The sequence below is a fragment of the Patiria miniata genome, unplaced genomic scaffold, assembly GCF_015706575.1.
Source record: "Patiria miniata isolate m_02_andy unplaced genomic scaffold, ASM1570657v1 HiC_scaffold_24, whole genome shotgun sequence".
Classification (NCBI taxonomy): Eukaryota; Metazoa; Echinodermata; class Asteroidea; order Valvatida; family Asterinidae; genus Patiria; species Patiria miniata.
In genome coordinates, this window is record NW_024037063.1 from 4,236,404 (window position 1) to 4,257,696 (window position 21,293).

At 40.4% G+C, this 21,293-nt stretch overlaps 3 protein-coding genes across 3 annotated transcripts in view; 2 read left to right on the forward strand and 1 right to left on the reverse strand.

The window, feature by feature from the left end:
• Positions 1-1,934, forward strand: part of LOC119732432 (RUN and FYVE domain-containing protein 2-like) — a 30,255-nt gene extending 28,321 nt beyond the window's left edge. The window contains exons 12-15 of the mRNA XM_038205949.1: positions 501-587; positions 848-1,072; positions 1,233-1,359; positions 1,616-1,934. Coding sequence (XP_038061877.1) covers positions 501-587; positions 848-1,072; positions 1,233-1,359; positions 1,616-1,753 — 577 coding nt within the window. The 3' untranslated portion in view covers positions 1,754-1,934. The remainder of the gene's footprint in view (positions 1-500; positions 588-847; positions 1,073-1,232; positions 1,360-1,615) is intronic.
• Positions 1,935-6,621: 4,687 nt separating this feature from the next.
• LOC119732058 (EF-hand calcium-binding domain-containing protein 6-like) lies at positions 6,622-16,503 on the forward strand. The gene is made up of 16 exons (XM_038205427.1): positions 6,622-6,979; positions 9,619-9,719; positions 9,949-10,124; positions 10,634-10,813; positions 10,970-11,107; positions 11,343-11,494; positions 11,847-11,983; positions 12,212-12,414; positions 12,605-12,721; positions 12,847-13,023; positions 13,417-13,573; positions 13,755-13,879; positions 14,112-14,355; positions 14,792-14,964; positions 15,124-15,295; positions 15,812-16,503. Exons 1-16 carry the CDS (start codon positions 6,622-6,624, stop codon positions 16,040-16,042), a joined length of 2,841 nt encoding a protein of 946 aa, XP_038061355.1. The 3' UTR covers positions 16,043-16,503.
• A 559-nt stretch (positions 16,504-17,062) lies between these two features.
• LOC119732061 (N6-adenosine-methyltransferase non-catalytic subunit-like) lies at positions 17,063-21,276 on the reverse strand. The gene is made up of 10 exons (XM_038205429.1): positions 21,133-21,276; positions 20,721-20,830; positions 20,444-20,549; positions 20,161-20,232; positions 19,926-20,013; positions 19,652-19,742; positions 19,380-19,521; positions 19,044-19,250; positions 18,526-18,736; positions 17,063-18,029 (listed from the first exon to the last, which is right to left on the reverse strand). Exons 1-10 carry the CDS (start codon positions 21,196-21,198, stop codon positions 17,710-17,712), a joined length of 1,413 nt encoding a protein of 470 aa, XP_038061357.1. The 5' UTR covers positions 21,199-21,276; the 3' UTR covers positions 17,063-17,709.
• Between the last annotated feature and the right edge of the window lie 17 nt (positions 21,277-21,293).

Sequence of the window (21,293 nt, forward strand, 5' to 3'; positions counted from 1 at the left end):
CGTACTCATCGGGGTCCATTGTTTAAACACATGGCGTGAACATAGCTATTGTCTTCAGGTAGGTCAAAGATATTTCCTATTCACGAGCACAAATTTGTATTTGCCAAATTATGGTTTATCACAAATTCCTGTTGTGTTTTTTGTTGAAACTATAATTTGTGCTGTATTGCATGCTTGTCCCATTATCAATATTAAGTCTATTAATTTTTCAATTGAAATATCAATTTTATGAAATTATAAAATACTGGGTCGTATTCTATCCCTTACCGTTATTCAATAATACACACCATCATCCAAACTATCTTCATGTGCCTTGCATCCGTGCCTGCTGAAAACATCCCATCTTTTCTTTAAATATCTCACTTTTTGGTTTTATTTTTATTTTTTCCCCCTCCCTTCCATTCTGTACCCCCTTGTAAATCGTGTGGCTGTTGGTGTCCGTGACTTGCTTGCTCTCGTCCCGTTTGTTGTGGTCACATGACCCCGCATGCTCCCCACAGACTGAAGCAAGCTGAAAAAGAGCGGCAGGCTGCCGTGGAAACCTCCAGAAAGTTGGGACAGCAAATAGCGGAGAGAGACGCCAAGCGGTAAGCCTCTGACACCCTATGTGTATGTGTACGGCAAGAAGCAATGCTGCATCATCAGAACCCTCCCAAGTAGCCGTTTCATGTCTAAATAATCAACCTTAACATTTATGATTTATATTTGTTTTATTTTACACAATCAAATCTTAACTTTGATAAACTGACCATGTTGGACAGTGTTTTGACACACGGGATTCATAGTGCTTGTGTTCTTGGGCAAGACACTTTAATAAGATTTTCATTTCGATATCCTCTATCTCCAGTGCTGCGCTGGAGACAGACCTGAAGATCGAGAGGGAGTGGCGATCCTCCCTCCAGAAGGATCTAGGTAAAGAGAAGGAGCTAGTACTCCAGCTGCAGAAGCAGATGCAAGACGCCAGGAAACTCCAAGAAGAACTTGCCGAAGTGACCAGCAAACATGAGAGGCTGAGGGAGGAATGCACAGGGCAGGAGCAGGCGCTGATTGAGATGGGGGATAAACTCAGCGAGTAAGTCCGGGGAGGGGGAGGAGGTGAGGAAGGGGAGCGGAGAGTGGGATAGGGGGACTTGCCAGGGTGACAAGTAAGTGACCATTTCGCTTTGATGAGAAAGTCCGGAGAATTGTTTTGGACGAAAACATTATTGCATTCCACTGTATTTTTTTTTAAGATCAAGGTTGAAAATGGAGGGCATGCAGGAAGCCGTACAGTCCCTGGACAAGAGGGTGTGGGCCGATGACAAGGAGATAACTACCTGCATGCAGTGTGAGAAAGCATTCTCTGTCGCGCGGAGAAAGGTAAATTTCTTCAGAATTTGTAATTTTATCATTTTTGGAAAGAGTTTCAACAATTTTAACATTGTTTGGAAATAAAGCATTTAACAATTGAGAACTCTTAAAAATGAAAGCTGATGATTTTTCCATCTCAAAAACCTCGGTTTTGTGTTGGAGATCATTTTAAATTTTGTTTGAACAAGTGAACTGTAAGAAATTCAGTTTCACAGTTCAAGCAAAACCATATTTTTGAATGGCCTTTTTCCCCCCTTCCAAATAGCATCACTGTCGCAACTGCGGAGGAATCTTCTGCAGTGCGTGCTCGGAGAACGTCATGCCCCTGCCAGCATTTGCCAAACCGGTACGCTGCTGCGACCGGTGTCACGAGCAACTCCTACAACGCTATTCGGTATCGTAGTGTGTAACGTCCGATGGTGGTGCTGCTAAGTGTTGTGTGTTCCAAACAATTAACTGTATAGCTGTGTATTATATGTTACATCTCCCCATATCATGAAATGGTACGTATTGTATTACATTGTATTTATTACATTGTATTTATTCCTTGAAGAATCCATAAAACCATAGAGTGCTCAGGCGGTTTGGGGCGGTATAAGGAGAAACAGGCAGGGCAGTTTGGGGCAGTACAGGCAGTAACAGGCAGGGCAGTTTGGGGTGGTACAGGGAATAACAGGCAGGATGGTTTGGAGTGGTATAAGAAGTAACAGGCAGGGCAGTTTGGGGTGGTACAGGCAGTAACAGGCAGGGCAGTTTGGGGTGGTACAGGGAGTAACTGGCAGGGCGGTTTGGGGTGGTACAGGGAGTAACAGGCAGGGCAGTTAAGGGCAGTACAGGCAGTAACAGGCAGGGCGGTTTGGGGTGGTACAGGGAGTAACTGGCAGGGCGGTTTGGGGTGGTACAGGGAGTAACAGGCAGGGCAGTTTGGGGCAGTACAGGGAGTAACAGGCAGGGCGGTTTGGGGTGGTACAGGGAGTAACTGGCAGGGCGGTTTGGGGTGGTACAGGGAGTAACAGGCAGGGCAGTTTGGGGCAGTACAGGGAGTAACAGGCAGGGCGGTTTGGGGTGGTACAGGGAGTAACAGGCAGGGCAGTTTGGGGCAGTACAGGGAGTAACAGGCAGGGCGGTTTGGGGTGGTACAGGGAGTAACTGGCAGGGAGGTTTGGGGTGGTACAGGGAGTAACAGGTAGGGCAGTTTGGGGTGGTACAGGGAATAACAGGCAGGGTAGTTTGGGCTTGTACAGGGACAATGGGTTAACACAAGAAAGGGTTCAGTTTCATTTCTTTAGTGTGCTAGTCCCCAACGTGGCAGTTGATGTAAATATTCTGCAGGCTGTGTTTTGTGATGTTCCAGTAAAAAAGAAATTCACTCTGTGAAGAGTGATGTGTATAAATTCCAGAAAGCGTAAATATGTAAACAATGCAAAGCAAATCATCAGTATTGCATTCCTGCATATATCTGTAGTTCAAGCTGGCTGAAAAAAAAGGTTATACACATTTTTTTGTTCAAAGGACTAACAAGATTTTATCTTTGGAAGGAATTCCATCATCTTTCATGTACCCAAATTTTGCCTAGAGCAGTTGTGAAACTCCAAACCTTGCTTAAAATGTTGTAAGGCATACAACCCTTTTTTTTTAAATTCATGGTGCCCCCTGGTTTTTTTAACAGCAGGTGCTTGCAAGAAATGCACGTGTAACATACAGCAGCAGGTTAGTTGTAAAGTTGGAATTTATTTCCTTGATTCCGTGTGCCATAATTGCCTTTAATTGAACAACATGAAATATTATTCATAAATGGAATTTGCGTCTAGGTGATGTGCATGTACATTCAATATTGGGTTCTGCCCTTCGCCGTCTGTCCTATATCAGATTCGACCCAGCCAGCCAGCCCCGGCAAGCTCGGTGATCGAGCCAGCCAGCCCAGGCAAGCTCGGTGATCGAGTTGTAAGACGTCTGCACTAGTAAGCATGAGGTCGTGGGTTCGAGTCCCACCCGAGTGAGTTCTTCTCACAATCACTCTGGGGCAACACTGATTATACAGTTTTTATGAAAAATACATCAGTAAAGGGCAAAACCTAATACAGTATTGAACATGAAATATGTAGTTCTTAATTTTGGTTGTTTTGTCCGAAAAAAGAAATAAGCTTAGGAAGTAGGTATGAGAACAAAATCTCAAATTTCTATGATGGGATGCTAAATGATGTAGTGCAAAATATTGCAAAATATGTTGTAGCAGAAAAATTCATGTATTTAACGTATTTAGTGATATGCCTATAGTCTCCCAGGGTGTGTGTTTATTTTCATATTTTACCAAATGCCCTTTCAGTATGTACAGCATTGTTAGTATTTTCTGCTTTTGAAAAGCTGTGTACAGAATGTAAAAAAACAAAAACAAAATCAGAGACTTTAATTTTATTGAATAATTTAATTTGTAACTAATGTCAATTGTGAGTTAAGATGGCCGTGTCTGTCATTTGGAAGGAAAATTAGAAAATGCATGTAAAGTAGGCTGATTATGTAGAGCTTAAAGATCAAGGCACAATTTCATAGCGCTGCTTAACCAGTTTGCACCAGAGGCCGTGTTTACATGCAAATGTTTTGCGGTATTTGGAACAGATGACAGATTTAACACGCGGGAGCAAGGCCGGAAATATCTGCAGCGACCCGCTCGCAGCGAGTGAGGCTGGAAATATGAGTGTGCTGTCCAAGGTGATAGCTTCAACCCGCCTGGCTTGAGGTTCGAGTGATAAGTAATCCCGCGCCTCGTTCCGTTCTTGTCAAAATAAACCCGGCGTGAACTGGTTAACAATTAGCGGAAAAGTTGTGCTTACTATAGCAGAAAATCATGCTGCTGCTTAAGGACTATCTCATGGCGTGCATGATGTGCCAACTGTTGCTTGGCATGGCGATTTCTATTGCTACATCACTGATTTCAGCAACTTATTCCTCTAGGGTTAAGAGTGTTTTTTCTGTGCTTACTGTTTAGGTCTCTATGAAATAGGTGGAGGTTCGGTAAGCACAAAATCGGCTGTTAAGCAGCGGTGTGAAATTGAGCCCTGATAATATAATAACTAAATATTCAAGTAATTAAACATGCATGTTTTATTGGCAAATTTCGACTTTGCAGATTATGTTTTTACTTTACTTTTAGCGGCTTATATTCCATGGTCATATCAGAAAACTGATTATTTTAGCCAAAAAAATAGTCAAAAACAAATTCGTAGAAATTAATTTTTGAGAAACGGAATGCCTAAGAATTGAGGTCAAAATTTTTAAAACAGTGGAAGATGGGTCATGCTAATTATAATCAAGACAGGTCTATTGAAAAGAACATCCAGTTATATGCCCCAAAAAATTGGGGGATGGGGGGGGGGGGAAATATCAAATCTTTGATTTAAGAAACAATGGCTATTGGGCTGTTGAATAAAATTGATTACTTGGCTAGATTAAAAGTACATTGTTATTACTATTATTATAATTATAATTCATTTCTGGTAATGTAACAAAGGATCCCTCAAAAGTGCCATAGGCATGTAGCTCGCAAGCCTGAAGAAATATGTCATGACAGAGAAGACGAGAAGAAATTACAGTATTAGAGGTGGGGGAACCCCAGAATGATATTCTATGGAAAACCCACACAATCAGGTAGGGACTGAAAACTCAATCCACATATTGGCCCAGGCGGGATTCGAACCCAGGTAACAGCAGTGGAAGGCGAGGAAAGTACTGCAAAGCGTACCTGACTCCCCTAACAATTGTTTGATAAAATTCATGCCTATATAATTTCTTTAAAATTTCTTTATGGTGCCTTGATTAATAGCCAATTAATCTGTTGAATCTAATTAGTGAATGATGCTTCTCCCATCTGGCCTGTGAGTTAACAAACATTTTCTTCTTTGGGGTTTACCTTATTTGTATGTTTTTGTTGACATTATTATTATTTTAATTTAAGTAGTTCCTGTGGCTACTGATTTTTAAACTAGGTCAATTTTTTTATTTATTTTTTATTTACATTTGTATTTATTTATTTTTTTTTTGTTGGGGGGGGGGGGGCTTCTTTAACCTACATGTAGAATGCCTGAGTTTGGCATCCTGACAGAATTTAAATTTGAATTTGTATCATTTTGTTGCATTTTTATCTGTATTATTTTTCTGAATTCAGGTACTGTAAACTGCATTTTTTTTTAAATTGCATTTCAGTTGATTAAATTACGCCTTGCCTGATTGTGCTTATCTTAAGTTTTCTGTTTGGATTGGATTTCTTGCCTTGATCCAGGTTTGTTGGTGCATTTCGAAGTGATTTTCGTGCAAGGTAACTCATGTGCTTCTCACCTTCAACAAAGAACTGTATAACACCTTAAAACAAAATTCTAACCTAAATTTGTCTACTTTCGATCCAAAGTATTTAGTACACCACTTATCGCCAGTGGCGTAAAACTCAAACCGTACCTTTGCAGACAATATTCACACCTTTTTAATTTGATACCCTGAAGGGGAAACAGTAGCTGGCTAGACATTTGTTGTGTACATCAGCATATCGAATCACCACTGCGCTATAAACACAGACTAATTCTCCGCTTCGATGCGTTTATTTATTACTGAACGCTCTCGCTGGGGTCAAACAAACCATGACGATATAACTCGGTGTAATGTAATTTAGATGGGGGTTATTGCTTGGCAAACACGGTAACAAATGCTTGGGCGAAAAAAACTCTTGTTTGTCAGTCATGCTTTGGGCAAAAATATGAGTATTAAAAGATTACGTTTGATACTTTATTTTCTCAAATTCTTGGGCTTTAAATGTTTTCATTCTGGTAAATGATACATGAAATTCTTTTCAATGCATTATTTAACGGCAATAATCCCACAATAAGTGAACAATCCAGTGGGTATCCTTTCTCTAAATTTCCGTACGAAAACATAACTTTTATTTCGTGTGGCTTTTGACCCCCTCTGAGCGCCGAGCACCGAGCGCTGCACCCATGGTTCATTTAAATATCAATAGGGTCCCGTTGCCCGTAACAACCACCGTCGTGGTGATGACTCGGTTGTACACAATCCACCGATAAACCGCCTGGCATGCACACGACAAAAATCCAAATAACTAGTACGGCGTGTGTTTAGGCTTTACCGTGGTTAGCAACGTATACATGTCCATTTTCAAAGATTTCTGACAGAATTTGTGAAGTTGTGAGGGAAAGAGAGTGTTTACGAATATTGGAAGTTTTGTGAGTTGGAAATTGATGCGGTACGGAAAGTGACCGATCCACGATGTCACAAGCTGTTATTTCCCGGCCGGCTTCGGTCTTGAACGTCGCCCCGAAGTCCAGCCACGGAGGGCCCAATCTTCCCGAGATCCAACACCCGTTGTCCCGCCTCGGCAACCCGGATAAACTCAATGTCCGCGGCCTTTCCAGCCAGCAGGGCCATCGGCCCTTCAGCAACCCCGTCAACGAGCCCCAGATGAGCTTCGCGGCACCCCGTCTGTCCCTCTCTGCCGGGGCCATGAGTGCCGGCGAGGCGGCCCGCCGATCGCTCCCCAGGATCCCCCGGCCCTTCGCCAACATTCCCGAGGGAGTGGAGGTCATGGAAGCTGAGGATCAGACCAAGACAAGACTTCCAGTTTTCGGTAAGATTCTTGCCCATAAATTCCTGTTTTCTCAATTAGAACTATAAAGGATAATCTTGTAGCCAACTATTTTTTTTTCATCAATTAATTAATCTGTAAATTGATTTGTCATTGCAAATATTGCAAGAATACAGTATCTTGATTCCACGCTCCGATTCCACAGTTTGTAACCGTGCTCATCGTCAGTCACTGCAAAATTGTTTTTAAGAATGTTTGAAACATACCTTGGAAACAGACATTTCAATCAATTTACAACAAACCGTGTGGAGTCTGGGTAGTGTTTTAATGTTATAGAAATTTTATTTAGTGAAAATTATTAATTTCTTTTAACTTAATTGAATAATACCCTGAGAATATTCATCCTGTTTATTATGATTGCTTAGTTTGAAAAGAAAATAGCTATAGCCCTAACAGTCCTGAATCCTCCAATTTTAACACGATTTTGCATACCCCCTAGGGAGTTGGGGGTAATAGTTGAAGTTCTATTTCATGATAGGTTTCTTTTGAATGTTACTCAGGATACCAGTTCTGTATTCATTGAACAAAATGGACCCATCGAACTTTAAGCCTACTGGTTGTTTGAAGTGATAAGGACACAGACAGGTCAATATAAATTACGTTTTGTTGAAAAAAAAAATTCAAGAACCATGTTTTGTGATACGTGAAGCAATTTATATTTGTCAGTTGACACATTCAGCTCCTGCTTTGAACATTGCAGTTAGTTATCTGTACTGTATCTAAAGTTTGAAACATTTTCTGTAACTGTTTTGTTCTTCCTTCCTTGAAACAAGTGTTTTTAAACATCAAGTTGATTTACCAACACAAACAAATGTGTCCCTTAACCAAACAAAATTGAAATGTGAAATGCAGTCTAAGTAAGGTATCTTTTCTAATAGATAGGCCTAAAACTGAGAATTTGAGTTAAAATAGAATATTAGAAAAAGATTGGTGAATTTGTAGAAGTTTTTATTTATTTACTATTTTTTTTTTTTATAATGTATGTCTTTTAATCAAATTTTAGACGAAACCTTTGATGCAATTAGATATACACAAATAGCATTTACCATTTTCAGTCTCTTGTTCTGGGCTACATTGACTGCAGAGACAGCACCAATGAGAGTTTTTATTCATACCACATTATAAAAAAACAACTTGCTAATAAAAGGCAGAGGCAATTTCCCCTCCGTGAGTGTCACAAAATCAACAGTCTGGTTCAATATTTCCACGCTAGCTTTTGACAATCGCTTGGCAATCTCTCAAGCACTCGGACTCATTCAGCGAAACACCCTGCAGGAGTATTGTCCACTCTTTATTGCCAAAAGGGCCACTCGATCATGGTCTGTGCTAATGACTGCATTGATTTTTCTGTAGGCATGCACCTTGAAATTTACACACTACACACTCGGAAATTCACCTGTCGATGGCAGGTGAAATATTAGCTCAGGCATTTAATTAGTTTGGGCAACGGTCAGCCACTTTGTCAAATGTTAATTGCAGCTGGAACATGCGATTTTCACACACTTGACTGGAGAAGCAAATGCATAATTTGAAATGAGTTTATTGCCAAGACGCGACATATACATTTGAAAAAGGTGCCACTTATGCATGGTTATGAAACTGGCTTGACCATGCAATGTATGATATTGGTGGCAGAAGTGGGATTACCATCATATTATATTCAATTGTTTATTAGAAGAAAAACAACATAACATGCTTCAACAACATGGTCCCTGAATCTTCTTTATAAATTGAATATTGTTGAATGGGATGGTGCCAGACTATTTTATGCTTGGAGTGCATTCCAAGCCTCAATTTTTTTGTTTTAAACGTGGCTTAAATCTTTAGGGTGTGTTTAATCACAAATTTTTAAAAATTCATAAGAGCAGACTGGTAATTTATTTGTAATGAACTTTTATTTCATTGCTTTCATTTCTACCCACAACTTCCACAAATAAGGAGTTTACCCCACTTTAAATTCAATATGGCCGACTCCTGCATAAAGTCTATAGTTAGTAGTAATGCTGCAAACTGAAAATATATAGAGAGGTTTAGGATCACTCAGAGAGATTGCGGCTTTTTATTTGAAATCATCAGAGGGGGACATTTAACTAGCTTGGTTGATTAAAAAACTGTGAAAACAATCGGATGAGCAGTGTTTGCTTTAAGTAAAGCAGCTTTTCCCTCCGATGTAGACAATTGGTTTTACATATGTTCATTTGTAATCGCTTTATCATTGTTTGACTTGAGATCACCAAAAGGGGAGTGGGTATAACGTTTGATAGTTGAGTCAACATTAGATAAATTTGTGAATACTTTTCTTATCATGGAAGAAAAATATTGTGCTTTTCAGTAAAGAATGACATAAATGGTATTTATGGAAGGGAATAAATGGGCCTTCCATCAGGTGATTCAATGATTAATTTTGCAGTTTTGGTTTTCAATAGTTGCGCAAGGAACATTTTCAAATGAATAAACTAAGAGTTCATAATGTCTTTTGTTCATATAATGTAACTTTGTCTAATTTTGTTTGAACATTAACTGATCTCCCATCTACATGTAGCCTATATTGTGTTAATCTATTTTTCGGGACACATTTCTAAATTGCTAGTTCTAATAATTTCATGTTTTATTTTGTTCAGGTTCCCGGGCTGATTTGGCAAGTCGGGCAGACAACCGTGCTGTCAGCGTGGCATCACGTATGTCCAGACCAGAAACAAGAGTCAGACTTGAAGTTGATGAGGTGAGAGCTAATAAACCAATGAATATAGCATGATGGTAATCCCACTTCTGCCACCAATATCATACATTGTATAGTCAAACATGCCAGTGGACAATAAATTATGTTCACTAAAGAGTAAATGATATTGTTGACATGTTGGTCGAGTGTAAATGATTTTATCAAGATCACACTGATTAATTAAATATTCTCTGACCTTATTTCATCAAAAAATGTCCTTTTTATTTCACAGATTGAGATGATACTCCGTGAGAAGGTCAAGAAGTCCTACTTTGAGCTGAGGAAGCTCTTTGTCTCAAACGACCCAGAAGGCCGAGGCATTGTCAGTCGGGAAGCTCTCAATCGTATCCTGATCACATATGCTGGTCGCTTCATCAGTACAAAACAGTTCAACGCTCTTCTGGCAAGGTATATGAAAGTTTAATTATTTTTCCCCCTAAAATCTGAGGTATATGGAAGTTAAACCATTTTTTCTCCCTAACTTCAGAAGGCCAGCATTTTGGTAAACAGAACAACAGGAGTTCTTCCTGGAAAGGAAAAACTTACAGCTGAATGGAAAGTTTAATATTATAAGAATAAATAATTCTGTTGTGACCACCAGTTCCTACAACATAATAAAGTTAAGATTGAAACAGGAGATATTCTAGCTAAACGCTGTCTTTTTTGGAAAGGTTACATTCATTTGTGTCAAACGCTTCATTAAAAGTAGTCTCTCAGATGTGCCAAGTTTCTTTATAATATGTTAGAAATTTCGTCACAAACAAATTCATGACAACAACAGCTGAACAGTTTAAGAAAAAAAAGTCAAACCCGAAGACTTTTTTAATATTTATAAAAACCATCAACAGCAAAACCTTCATTGTTTGAAAACCAACTTCAAAAGCATGTTGGCTTAAAGATATGTTCTGTTTTCTCAGATTTCGTCTCCATGAGCACAAAGTCATCAAACTGGAGGAGTTTTATGCCTGCTTGAGAGAAACGGTCACTCGGAATGAGATGCCAGCCTGGATGGATCCCGTCAACAGAGGGCCTGGTGACAAGATCACGATGAGCGCCACACAGGTCCATGCGCAGCTGAAGGAGAAAGCTAGACAAAGGTGGGTTGACCCTCCCCCACCCCATCGAAATCTAAGTTGAAAAGAGTTGATTGCAATCCAGTTTGAATCATGCTGAGCATCATCTAAGAGGCTTTTTGTTGTAGTTTTTGCTGTATCTTAACCCTCATTTCTCTTCTGATTGTCAAATTGATTTAGATTTGTGGATGTTGCCGAGATGATCCCACAGATGAACCCTGGGGGCACCGGCCGCATCCTCAAACCAGAGTTCAGGAACGTCCTCAACAAAATGCTATTCTTCATGGATGAGGATGAGTTTGAGAAACTATGGAGCAGGTATGGGAGCTAGTTCTTTTTATGGCACCAAAAAGCTTTCTTCTTTTAGGTAACACAGTGGCAGTGGACCACTTCTTATAGTTGGAAATACTTAACTTGATGCCCCAGAAAAAACAAACTATAGATCAGTTAGTTTTTGTTAGAATGGGTATTATGTTTTAGTCAACCTTTTTGAAGACAACATATTCAAGTTCAAACATTTGTCAAATTTACATTTTTGTAATTGTTCATCCAGGTATGACACAGATGGACTGGGCGTTATCAAGGGAGAGCGACTGATGAACAAATTGGGTATCAGTCTGCGATCGGGAACAGCCATGCCGGATGGGGACGGCGTCGGCTTCAGATTGGGGGCAGGTAGCCCTGAACTCAGCCCAAGAGGATCAGGTAAGTGGCAAGAAGCGAAGATCAGTTTGAGTAAAGATTAGTTTGCCTTTATTTAATAATCCAATAAATACCATGAAGTTTCTACAATATCTGAAAAGTTGATTATCTCCTTGCCTGGAAAGTTTAGTTAGAAATCGTGCTTGCTTAATGACTTTTGCCACCTTTAATATTTTTTTAACAAAAAAATTGAAGGAAGGGGAAAAACACAGTTTTCGTTCTTCAAAATGACAAATTCTTGTCTCCTTAATGTTTCTTCAGCTGCAAGCTCTTGAACTGAGAAAACAATCTTCATTTAGTATTTTTTTTCAATTGTTTGACGGAATATGCTCTCTCTTTCCTTTTCAAAATACAGCTAGGAGGCCTCGTCGGCTAGAAGTTGAGCGATCCAAGTCGCTGGACATTGAGCGATGGCTGAAGGATAAATTCAGGCAGGGTTTCCACAAGATGAAGAAAGACTTTGAGAAATATGACTACGAGAAGAAGGGAGAGGTAAAGAACCTTTTATGATTCAGCTCAAGAAAATTAGCACAAATTTGCAATTAAGGCCCTGAGCGCCTAATTACAGACCCGCTTTTTGGAGTCTAGTTGAGCTACATTATGCCAAAAACTTGATATAGGTTTAGATGTTTGAATCAGAACAATTTTTTAACACTAAAAAGTTTATATTGTTGTATTTGTTTTGATTTTCAATAATATAAATTCCAACTATTAAACTAGGTGGAGTTGGCCAAGTTTCGTGAAGTTCTTGAGCGCTACGACCTCAAATTGGACAAGTTGCAGCTGGATGCCTTTCTGTCCCGCTGCAACCTTGCTGTTCACCCAAAGACGAGGTCCGTGTCGTACCTTGATTTCCTGCAGCGGTTCCAGGATCGTAGCGATGCTGGTCTGCCGCACAAGATCCTGCTGAATCCTGAACATATGTGAGTCGTTTCTTTCAGTCTTTTTCTGAAATTTAGTTGTTGCGAAGTTTATTTATTTATTTTAAATTTTGTCTGTTGACAAAATCAAGTGTTCTCGAGATGTGAACAGGCATTGTAGATCAGAAGAAGCCTGAAGAAATTTGGAGAAGTGTTGTTAAGATCATTCTGTTTTGTTTGTTGATCTCCTCAGGTATAACCGGAGTGTGCGAGCCGACAGTCCCGGCGCGGCAACCAACGTGACGGCAGCAGAGGCTAAGATGATGGGTCTCTTCCAGACTGACTTCCTTGCTCTTCTTGGTGTGTTCCAGTAAGTTGACAATATTTTTGTTTTAAGAATTATGGTCTTTTTTGTAAAGTAATCAGTGATATGGTTAGACTTATTATTTGTGAATTTAGTTTCTTATATATTTCTTTGTCTTGATTTTCCAACAGCAAAATTGACAAGCTGAGGACCAACGTGATCAGCCAGCAGGAGTTCCGTGCGGCCATCCAGAGCCGATATGATGTCGACATGAGTGATGAGGAATTTGGAATGTTTATAGACAGTTTGCCGCTTGATGATGAGGGAAATGTGAAGTACGTTGACTTCATGGCCGACTTTGACACAAGGTAAGAAGAGCCATCTTTGACAGTTATTACACTTTCAAACAACTTCAAACGCTTTTAGTGTCTTTGCCTAGGGTAAGTTAAGCCTTGAAATTGTGCCTATACATTTGTATTTCTGAAGAGACCAAATCATAACTACATTAAAGAGTAAAATACAGACATCGACCATCCCGCTTCCAAAAAGAATTATCATTTAGAAAAAAATGTGTGTCTTCAAGAATTTTACATGGGTTTCTTGCTTCCATCTTGCTGTGCATTCCCAACCATATCACTCTGCATGTAATTTTCTTTTACAAATGCTAGGGATCATTGTGATTGGTTTGAAATTGTTTTGGGCTTTGTCTTTGTATTGAAATTTGTCTTAATGATTACAATTCTTCCATTGTTCGCTTGTAGGGGTGGAGTGGCACCCAGTCTTCTGGATACCAAGTCTGTCTACAGGTCCTCAAGTCCCGAGGGTGCGGCCATGGACCAGGGACCTCCAGGACTTAGAGACAGCTTCGAGGAAGCCATGGACTTTGAGGATTTCAAAAAGGGGAGACCTCTCAAAGAAGTGAGTTTACTTCTTAAGTAAGATTTTTTTGTCACGATTTCACCAATTCTGAATAGTGCAAGAGGTATGCAGGCATGTTAAAGACCCAATTTAAAAAAAAAAAAAAATTAGTTCAGATCTTTAAAACATTGGGGATGCTCTTTGTTGCAATTTTGTTTTGGTCTTTCTTGTTATTTTGCAGATTTCAGCTGCCGTTAAGGCACTCCTACGTGATCGCTTCACAGAAGTTGAAGAAGCTTTCCGTGAACTAGATGAACAAAACTCAAAACACATGTCGCAAGAGATGATGTACCGAATGTTCAAGAAGTAAGTAGAGAGCCCCTTTTCTGATGTTAAATTTGCTGGCAAAAAATATTCGGGGGAGTGACTTAGTTTGTCAGCTAACTTAAATTGTGACCTCAAGTTTTTGGTGACAGTGTGGAAGGTGGTTGGTAAGCTTCTGCGGACGTTTTAACCCTTAACACACTGCAACAGTATTGCTTTGCCTTTTTGCTAGTCCAGCTTCAGTTATTTTAATTTTGTTTCCCCTTTTCCTCAGATTGAACATGAAGCCGGAGATCACAAGAGGTGAGATCCGTCGTCTCTGGGACACCTTCATCACCTCCCAGAACCGAACCTACAGCTTCTTGGAGTTCATCCGCCATTTTGGCTACTCCATGAAATCGGCTGCCTTCCCTAACGCAAAGGTCTCCCCGCCCAAGAGAGGGGATTCAGACTTCCTCATCAGGTCGAGGAAGCTCAACTGTGCTGCCGATATGCTTGAGGATAACCTTAGGTCAAAGGTGAGAATTGTGAATATTCATGTTGGGATATCCGTTATTGAAACTCTTCAAAAAAAAGGTGACATTTAAAAAAAATACCAGCCCACCGCAACAATATGATCTTCGTTGTTTTATTTCTACAACCTGAACTGTCCATTTTTTCATGTACAGTTAGGTCTTCAATGTATTTAGAATCTAAAGGATCATTGTAATTCAACTAGTTTACTTTTTATAAGTGCCTGTTTTGAAAGAGTGAACTTTGCATTTTGGCATTCTTTTGGTTTATTAGCACAAAGATATCTCAAGAGCTGTCCAAGTCCTTCGTTCCATAGTCGGATGTTTTGCTCATCCCGTAGTATGAGATATGTGGTGTTGGATGAAAGTAAGTTACATGTATAATCATCCATACCTGTTATCTGAATCATTTTCCCCTTGATCCTTATATTTTCTTTTGTAGGTTGATTACATGTGGGATGATCTAAGGAAGGAGTTCTTGGGTCTGGATGTTTACGGTACCGGCTTTGTAAGCAAGGAGGAATTCCGAGATGTCTTGCAAGAACTCTGTGTGCATCTCAGTGCTTATGAGCTTGATGCCCTGAGTAGTAAATTTGAAATCAACCATGACGGCAGGTGAGTTCAAGTAGATAAACATTGTATTATTTCACTGCTTTAATTGCCAGAAGAAAAGATCGTTGATTAATTTGTACAATTTTACAAGTTCATTGGTTTTATTGTTTTCTGTCCAACTTTTACTTGGTCGTAACCAACTGTTTTCTTTCTGTTCTACAGAGTCTCATATGTTGAGTTTCTGAAACCATTTGCCATGCGGAAGCAGACCCATCGCTATGGCAACAACATGCTGTCATTGCTGACCCACCCGCAGGCCGAGGTGCCTATTGCTCCAATCGTCAATGAACCGAGCAAGGGGCTGAGTGGTATCACGGCACGACTCAGACAGAGGGTGAGTAGGTTTGGGATATGTACGATGGACTTTACCATCAAAATGAGGAATGTATTACACATTATATTTATAGACTCTGTGCAGTAGGTGTAGGTCCTGACAAGAGTTAAAAAAAAAAAAGGATATACATGTGTACGCAACCTTTTGAAAATTTCACAAAATTGTGACATAAATTTGTAAGTGATTGAGAGCAAACAGTATTTTTGACTGAGAGGTAAGTGAGTGAGGAGCATGTGGTAAAAATGGTGCCAATATATCCCTCAGCATAGTGTATATTTACCACAAATTGCATGGACAAAGCTTGATTAGATCAAGTACGTTATGCATGAAGGGATAATCTTATATACCGTTCCTGCATTTCATAGAAACTGGCATCGCACGAGAGTAACACTTGATCTATGCATCTCCGATTGGCAAATTAGTGTCTGATAACCTTTCCCGCGGGTTCTGCAAAGTTATTCTCTTCCAAATCCTCATCAATTTGTTATTTATCTTTCTTAAAATTTTGTCTTGCAGTTGGTGGGCGACTGGAGAACCCTCCGGCGCGCCTTCAAGAAGATTGACCTGGGCCACACGGGCTACTTGTCCCTGCCGGAGTTCCGCAACGTCCTGCGGCTCTGCAACACGATACTGGACGAGGATGAGGTCTACCACGTCATGTCCGAGTTTGACGAGAAGATGGACGGCAAGATCAACTACAACAAGTTCCTGACAGAGACCTTCAACGCCGACGTCAAGGCGCCCTGAAGATTTGAACCCTACCTCATTTGACTACGTGTGAACCGAGTTTGAATACGAGTTGAATTGTGTTCAACATTTGCGGCAAAAATGTGATATCACAAATTTTCCTGTCTGCTTTTTTTGGTCCAGTAATGTTCATAGCTAACATGTACGTATATACAATGTATCTCTTTATAGAACATGCGTGTGTGAATTTGCCAGAATTGTCACAAGATTGACATAAATTGCATAATACTTTAACGATGGCAAATGAAATTTGTATGATCTGCTTCTCGCTGAATTGGACAATCATGAAAGTATTGCTCGGATAAAATGAGTATTCCTTAGATATACTGTTAATCAAGTTGCATTATATCTGGCTTTTAGCAACTTTCTTTTTAATGTATAGATGTACTAGTTTTTCTGTTGATGCTTATCTCATTAGGTATACTCAAAGCAGTTTACATTGTCAAGGGAGGGTGGGGGGGAGGGTGCCGGAAGAGCGCTCTCAAGTTAAAAAGTGGCCTTACTTGAGATTTAGGTCGGTGCCCCCTCCCCCCCCCCCCCCCCCCCCCTGGATCCGCCACTGTTAAATTAGACAATTAATTAACCCTAACGATCCCCAACCAGCCAAACTCCAACACAAGGGTTTGGTGGAGTCCAGCTGTTTAGTGCACAGTTTAATAGCACAGGGTGTTGGAATTTGCAAGGATGAGGAAGGTTCCTAGTAAATCACCCTAGGGAGTTGGGGTTTAACTTATCATGAATATAGCACCAATGCATTTAATTAAAGACTGATGTATGCAAATGTTTTTTTATGGTTTTAAGTCATTCGAAAATGGTTGAAATAGCACACTAGTCACTTTAAAGGAAATCGTTTGTTTCCACTTCTGTTTTAAACGTCTCACAATTTGTAAATAAATATTTTATCTTTGTATTTTTTAACGCGCAAGTTGTAATTAATTGTAAATACATATATTACAAGTGGTGTGGATGCTTTTAAATGTTTTAGCTTCAAGACACAGTAAAGACAACATGAAACGAAAAGAAGCTCTTACATGTTAAATCGTTTTTATTTAATGTCCATAATCCATAATTTGGTAGACAAAATGCAAATGTTTTTGTTTACACACAAAACCTGCTGCAGTTATAACTGAAAATAGTCAGGTGCCTTTGAGCTGGTACTTTCAATTTGTATGTAACGTATTCAGGAAGCAAGGTCAACCTCAATTGAACAAACTTCATAAATCCCAAATTTCTTCCTTGACGAATTTCTGAAATGATATTCATGTAAGTGTACATGCACATATACAGTCGAGCATGATTACTACAAGCGCAGTTTGCACGAGGTCACGGTTTTTCCGTCAGTCTCGACAAATGTACACATTTCTATGGAAGAAAATTAGCCTAACCTCCCCAACTCCATCAGTGCATATTTGTTTCTTCAACAGGTGAAATCATCAGAAAGGAATGAATACTATGGAGTTTTCATAAACATGGTACATGTACGTTCATGCATCCATAGTTTTGTCTAATTGTGTATTGTTAAATGAAATTGTAGTCAGTTCCATCGACACTCAATCACAACTCAGTCAGCAGGTGAAACCATGACATCCAATGTTACTGCAAATTCAACAGCAATATCAGCATTACTATTCAATATCAGAACTAATATTCCAAGAATAAAAAAGTGTTTAAAAACCGCCCCTGCCTTGGAAACCCCGTCCCTTTCCTGGGCCGCCACCTCTTCCTCTTCCTCCAAACCCGCCACCTCTCCCACCTCCTTGCCACCCTCCTTGAGCCCCACCAGGCCCCCCTCTCCCGCCCCTACCACCCTGTCCGCCGCGCCCAGCTGCCCCTCCTTTGATCTTTGGGGGTGGGGATTTGGGGCGGAGTCGTTCGATCTCCTCGCTGCAGCCCGTGAGAAAGTCTGTCGTTGACTTGTTGAAGTAGCCCTCGTAGGTCTCCCTGACGAAGTTGCTGTTGGTGACCTTGGGTCCTATCGACAGCCAACCTAGAAAGAAGAGTATAAAACAGGATCCATTTCACTTATGAGCCTCGGAAAAAATAATCCAATTCAACAACCAGCTCTTTAATCTTGAATGGTTAATTTTGTCAATACACGTACATTGTACTTGAATTGAATGTACTCTTGTTGACTTTTTGAGCGACACTACCGAGGTTGCTTGCATCATTTATAACAATTAGCCTTGCGAGATTTGGCTAGCCTTGTGAGGTTTGGCAAACCTTGTGAGCTTTTGCAATGTTCTTTTTTTGTCATATGTAAGTCATTTACAAAGTACATTGTACATGTAGTGTTATGCGATTTGGATCACGGTCAATGTTTGTACATGTACCAAGTTTCACATGTTCCTACAACGTACCATTAACAGGTAGAAGAAAAGCTGCATGGTGTAAGCATCAGGGAAAAAAATAATACAAAACAAAACCCCAACAATTTCAAAAGGTGTTTGGCTTACACCTTCTAAATCTGGAGAACTATGGCCTACCTGGTCTAATAGTGCTATCAGAACCAAATACATGGAGCCTTCTGCGTCCCAAGCAGAAGTGCTCAATGATGTGGAAGATCTCCTCGGGTTTATCCAGGGATCCAGTCTCTGGGTTCTCGGTGATGATAACATCCAGATCGATGTTTGCATGGATGAAATCACCGTCGGTGGAACGTCGCACCGTGCCCTTGATGCCCATCAGACAATGCTCCTGTACAGTGAAACAGAAATATATTTTGATTATTTCCAACTATAATTGGAAGAAAAAACAATTGCAAATACAATGGTTTATCAAGTCTTGGATATTGTCTAGAAAAGTCCTGTATTTACATGTACAATGTACATGTAGTTTGTAAAAGTGAATGTGACTTGAACTCCTGTCTTACAAATCGTTTGAATCATAAATATGCAGCGTTTTGAATGTCGCAAGTTTTATCATTGTGACTGTCAATGTGGTAAGACATTATTAATGTGGCGTTATATGGTATCAAAGTCTCGCTAGAGAGTGTCAGACCAACCTTGGTTCTCTGCAGGATGGCATTGGTCTCCAGACTGACGCTGCCAGGCTTCGTGGCATTGGTCTTAATCCAGCAGATATCCTCACATCTCCTGAAGCCCCACTCGGCCAGGCACTGCCGCCCCTTATCCAGGCCCTCTAGTGTCCCGATCCAGAGAAAGATGAAAGAGCGGTGGGCGGCTATGGCAGGGATCTCGAGACGCATGATCTAATTAAAAAAAAATCGGAAGGTTGAGTGCAAAACTGGCCAATGGTTTTCTGCAAGGGGTAAGTTTAGAAGGTTTTGGAAAGGCTACAATTCAACATGTCTTAGGTTAATGATCTGATTTTACATTACCTCGTCCCAACTCCAGAATTTTTGGTTGGTCATGACACCGGGCCGGTGACGGTATTCCTCCAGGGGCGGGTCAACCAGTATGACGTCAAACTTGTGGTTCAACTCCGCTAGGTCAAAGGTTTCTAGGTCGCAGTGACGGTACCTACCAAATTACCAATAGGAAGAGAGATTGAAATTAGAAACGGACGGGCTAAGAATGTTCAAGTACACTGCTACAACAAAAAGAAATGGGAACCAAAAATTTCCATTTTGAGTGGGGCCACTCGGCTTACATTGGCGGTGAGTTGGTCTGTGCTATCAGCTCATCTTTCAGGCGGATGAGTTCCTTCAGCTTAGGATACTCCTCAAATCTGTCGGCAAGTCCTGAGAGAAAGAAAAGGATTCCGAGCAGGTTTAAAACAGTTTCCGGGTTGTTTGGGGTTTCCTGAAGTAGTTATCTCTGAAAATGGAGAGAATCCACGTAAGGGGTATTGCAAATATATTTGGACATCTTTAATATGAGGTCAAACTCATGATTTATATAAAATACTACGAAAGTGAACTGACCCACATCCCGGATGAAGTTCTGTGGCCGCTGACCCGTGTCCACAAAATGCTGGCAGTAGTCATTGTGAGGATTGGCACTTTGTGTTCCCTGCAAGCAAAACATTCACTATAAATATAACAAAGTAATTATATCCCTTATCCTGTACTGGGTAAATCAGTAGTAAACTCCCCTTAATTTTCCTCCTCTCCCTGCTTCCCACAATCTGCGAGCCAAGAAGGTTTCCTAAACGCGTACCTTTAGGAATGTGCTGGAATCCTTGTAGACCTTCTCCACGAGACTGTCATCTTCATCTTCCTCCTGGTTGTCCTGGCAACAGAACGCATCAACAAGAAAGAATTAAAGTCTTTCATCCTAAACACCTTTACATTTTGCTACGAAATCCTCAAAAATTTCCACCGTGCAGGAAAAAAATGGCAAATTCTTTGAACTCCAAAACTTCCAGAGGCAACAAGCCCCAGGTAAAGTAATAGCGCTGGGTTCCACCTTTCTGAACTCCACAATCCATGGTATGACTCACCTTAGCGGAGGTTTCTTTAGAAGCATTTGGCGCCTTCTGCCATGTCTTCGTATCTCCTACTACTCTGCGCTTAGTTGGAGGGCTTGTGGTGGTCGATGTGACGGTGCTGATTAGTGCAAAGATAACAACACCGAATTCAGTTCAATGCACAATATTGAGACTCCTAACGTCATACCCGATATATTTAACTTGTAAATAGTGATAAAGGATTAGTAGAAAACACAAAGACAATCATAATTGGATCCAGCATGATGTGATTGCATGTGGGTTTTTGTACCTTGTGCTAGTCTGATCATCCTTGGGTGCAGTAAGACCGCTGCTTCTCGTCTCTAGTTCCGCCTTACTGCTCAGGACACTGCTCAGTTGATCGGCATCAGTTACATTCAGCTGGACAATTAATCACATCAAATAAAGAAGAAGAATGAACCTCAGACATCATTAATATTAATGAGATCTTGCACAAAAATAGGCATACAGAAGTAACTAATAATATAATTGTAAGCTCATTGTTGTTTATTTTTTTAAAGGCGGTGGTAGTGACTTCTTTGAAGTTGGATGGAAGTTACTTCTGAAATCATAAGGCTGCTTCGTGGAATTCGGAAGTGGAACATTGATTTATGACAGTGACATTGTCATTGACAAATGACTGATTAGCCCTCTCTTAATACTTAGATTATACCATTGCCTACCGTCTGTGCGAGCAAGGCTCGTCGTTGTTTTGATTTCTCCCTTATCGCCTTCAACCTCTCCGCCATTTTCCTGAAAAATTACAGACAAACGACCAAATCAGAATCAGCATGATCATCAAGCCGCGAAGGTCTGAATGATGTGTGAAGCCGGCCGGCACGCC

What these genes read in the sequence shown, in the direction of transcription:
- LOC119732058 (XM_038205427.1), top strand. Translation starts at nt 6,622, where the DNA reads ATGTCACAAGCTGTTATTTCCCGGCCGGCTTCGGTCTTGAACGTCGCC. An exon ending in ACTCAGCCCAAGAGGATCAG is followed by an intron (nt 11,495 to 11,846) that starts GTAAGTGGCAAG and finishes TTCAAAATACAG; the next exon opens with CTAGGAGGCCTCGTCGGCTA. An exon ending in ATGGCCGACTTTGACACAAG is followed by an intron (nt 13,024 to 13,416) that starts GTAAGAAGAGCC and finishes GTTCGCTTGTAG; the next exon opens with GGGTGGAGTGGCACCCAGTC.
- LOC119732061 (XM_038205429.1), bottom strand. Translation starts at nt 21,198, where the DNA reads ATGGCGGAGAGGTTGAAGGCGATAAGGGAGAAATCAAAACAACGACGA. An exon ending in CTAAAGAAACCTCCGCTAAG is followed by an intron (nt 20,233 to 20,443) that starts GTGAGTCATACC and finishes TTCTGTTGCCAG; the next exon opens with GACAACCAGGAGGAAGATGA. An exon ending in CCATCCTGCAGAGAACCAAG is followed by an intron (nt 18,737 to 19,043) that starts GTTGGTCTGACA and finishes TTCACTGTACAG; the next exon opens with GAGCATTGTCTGATGGGCAT.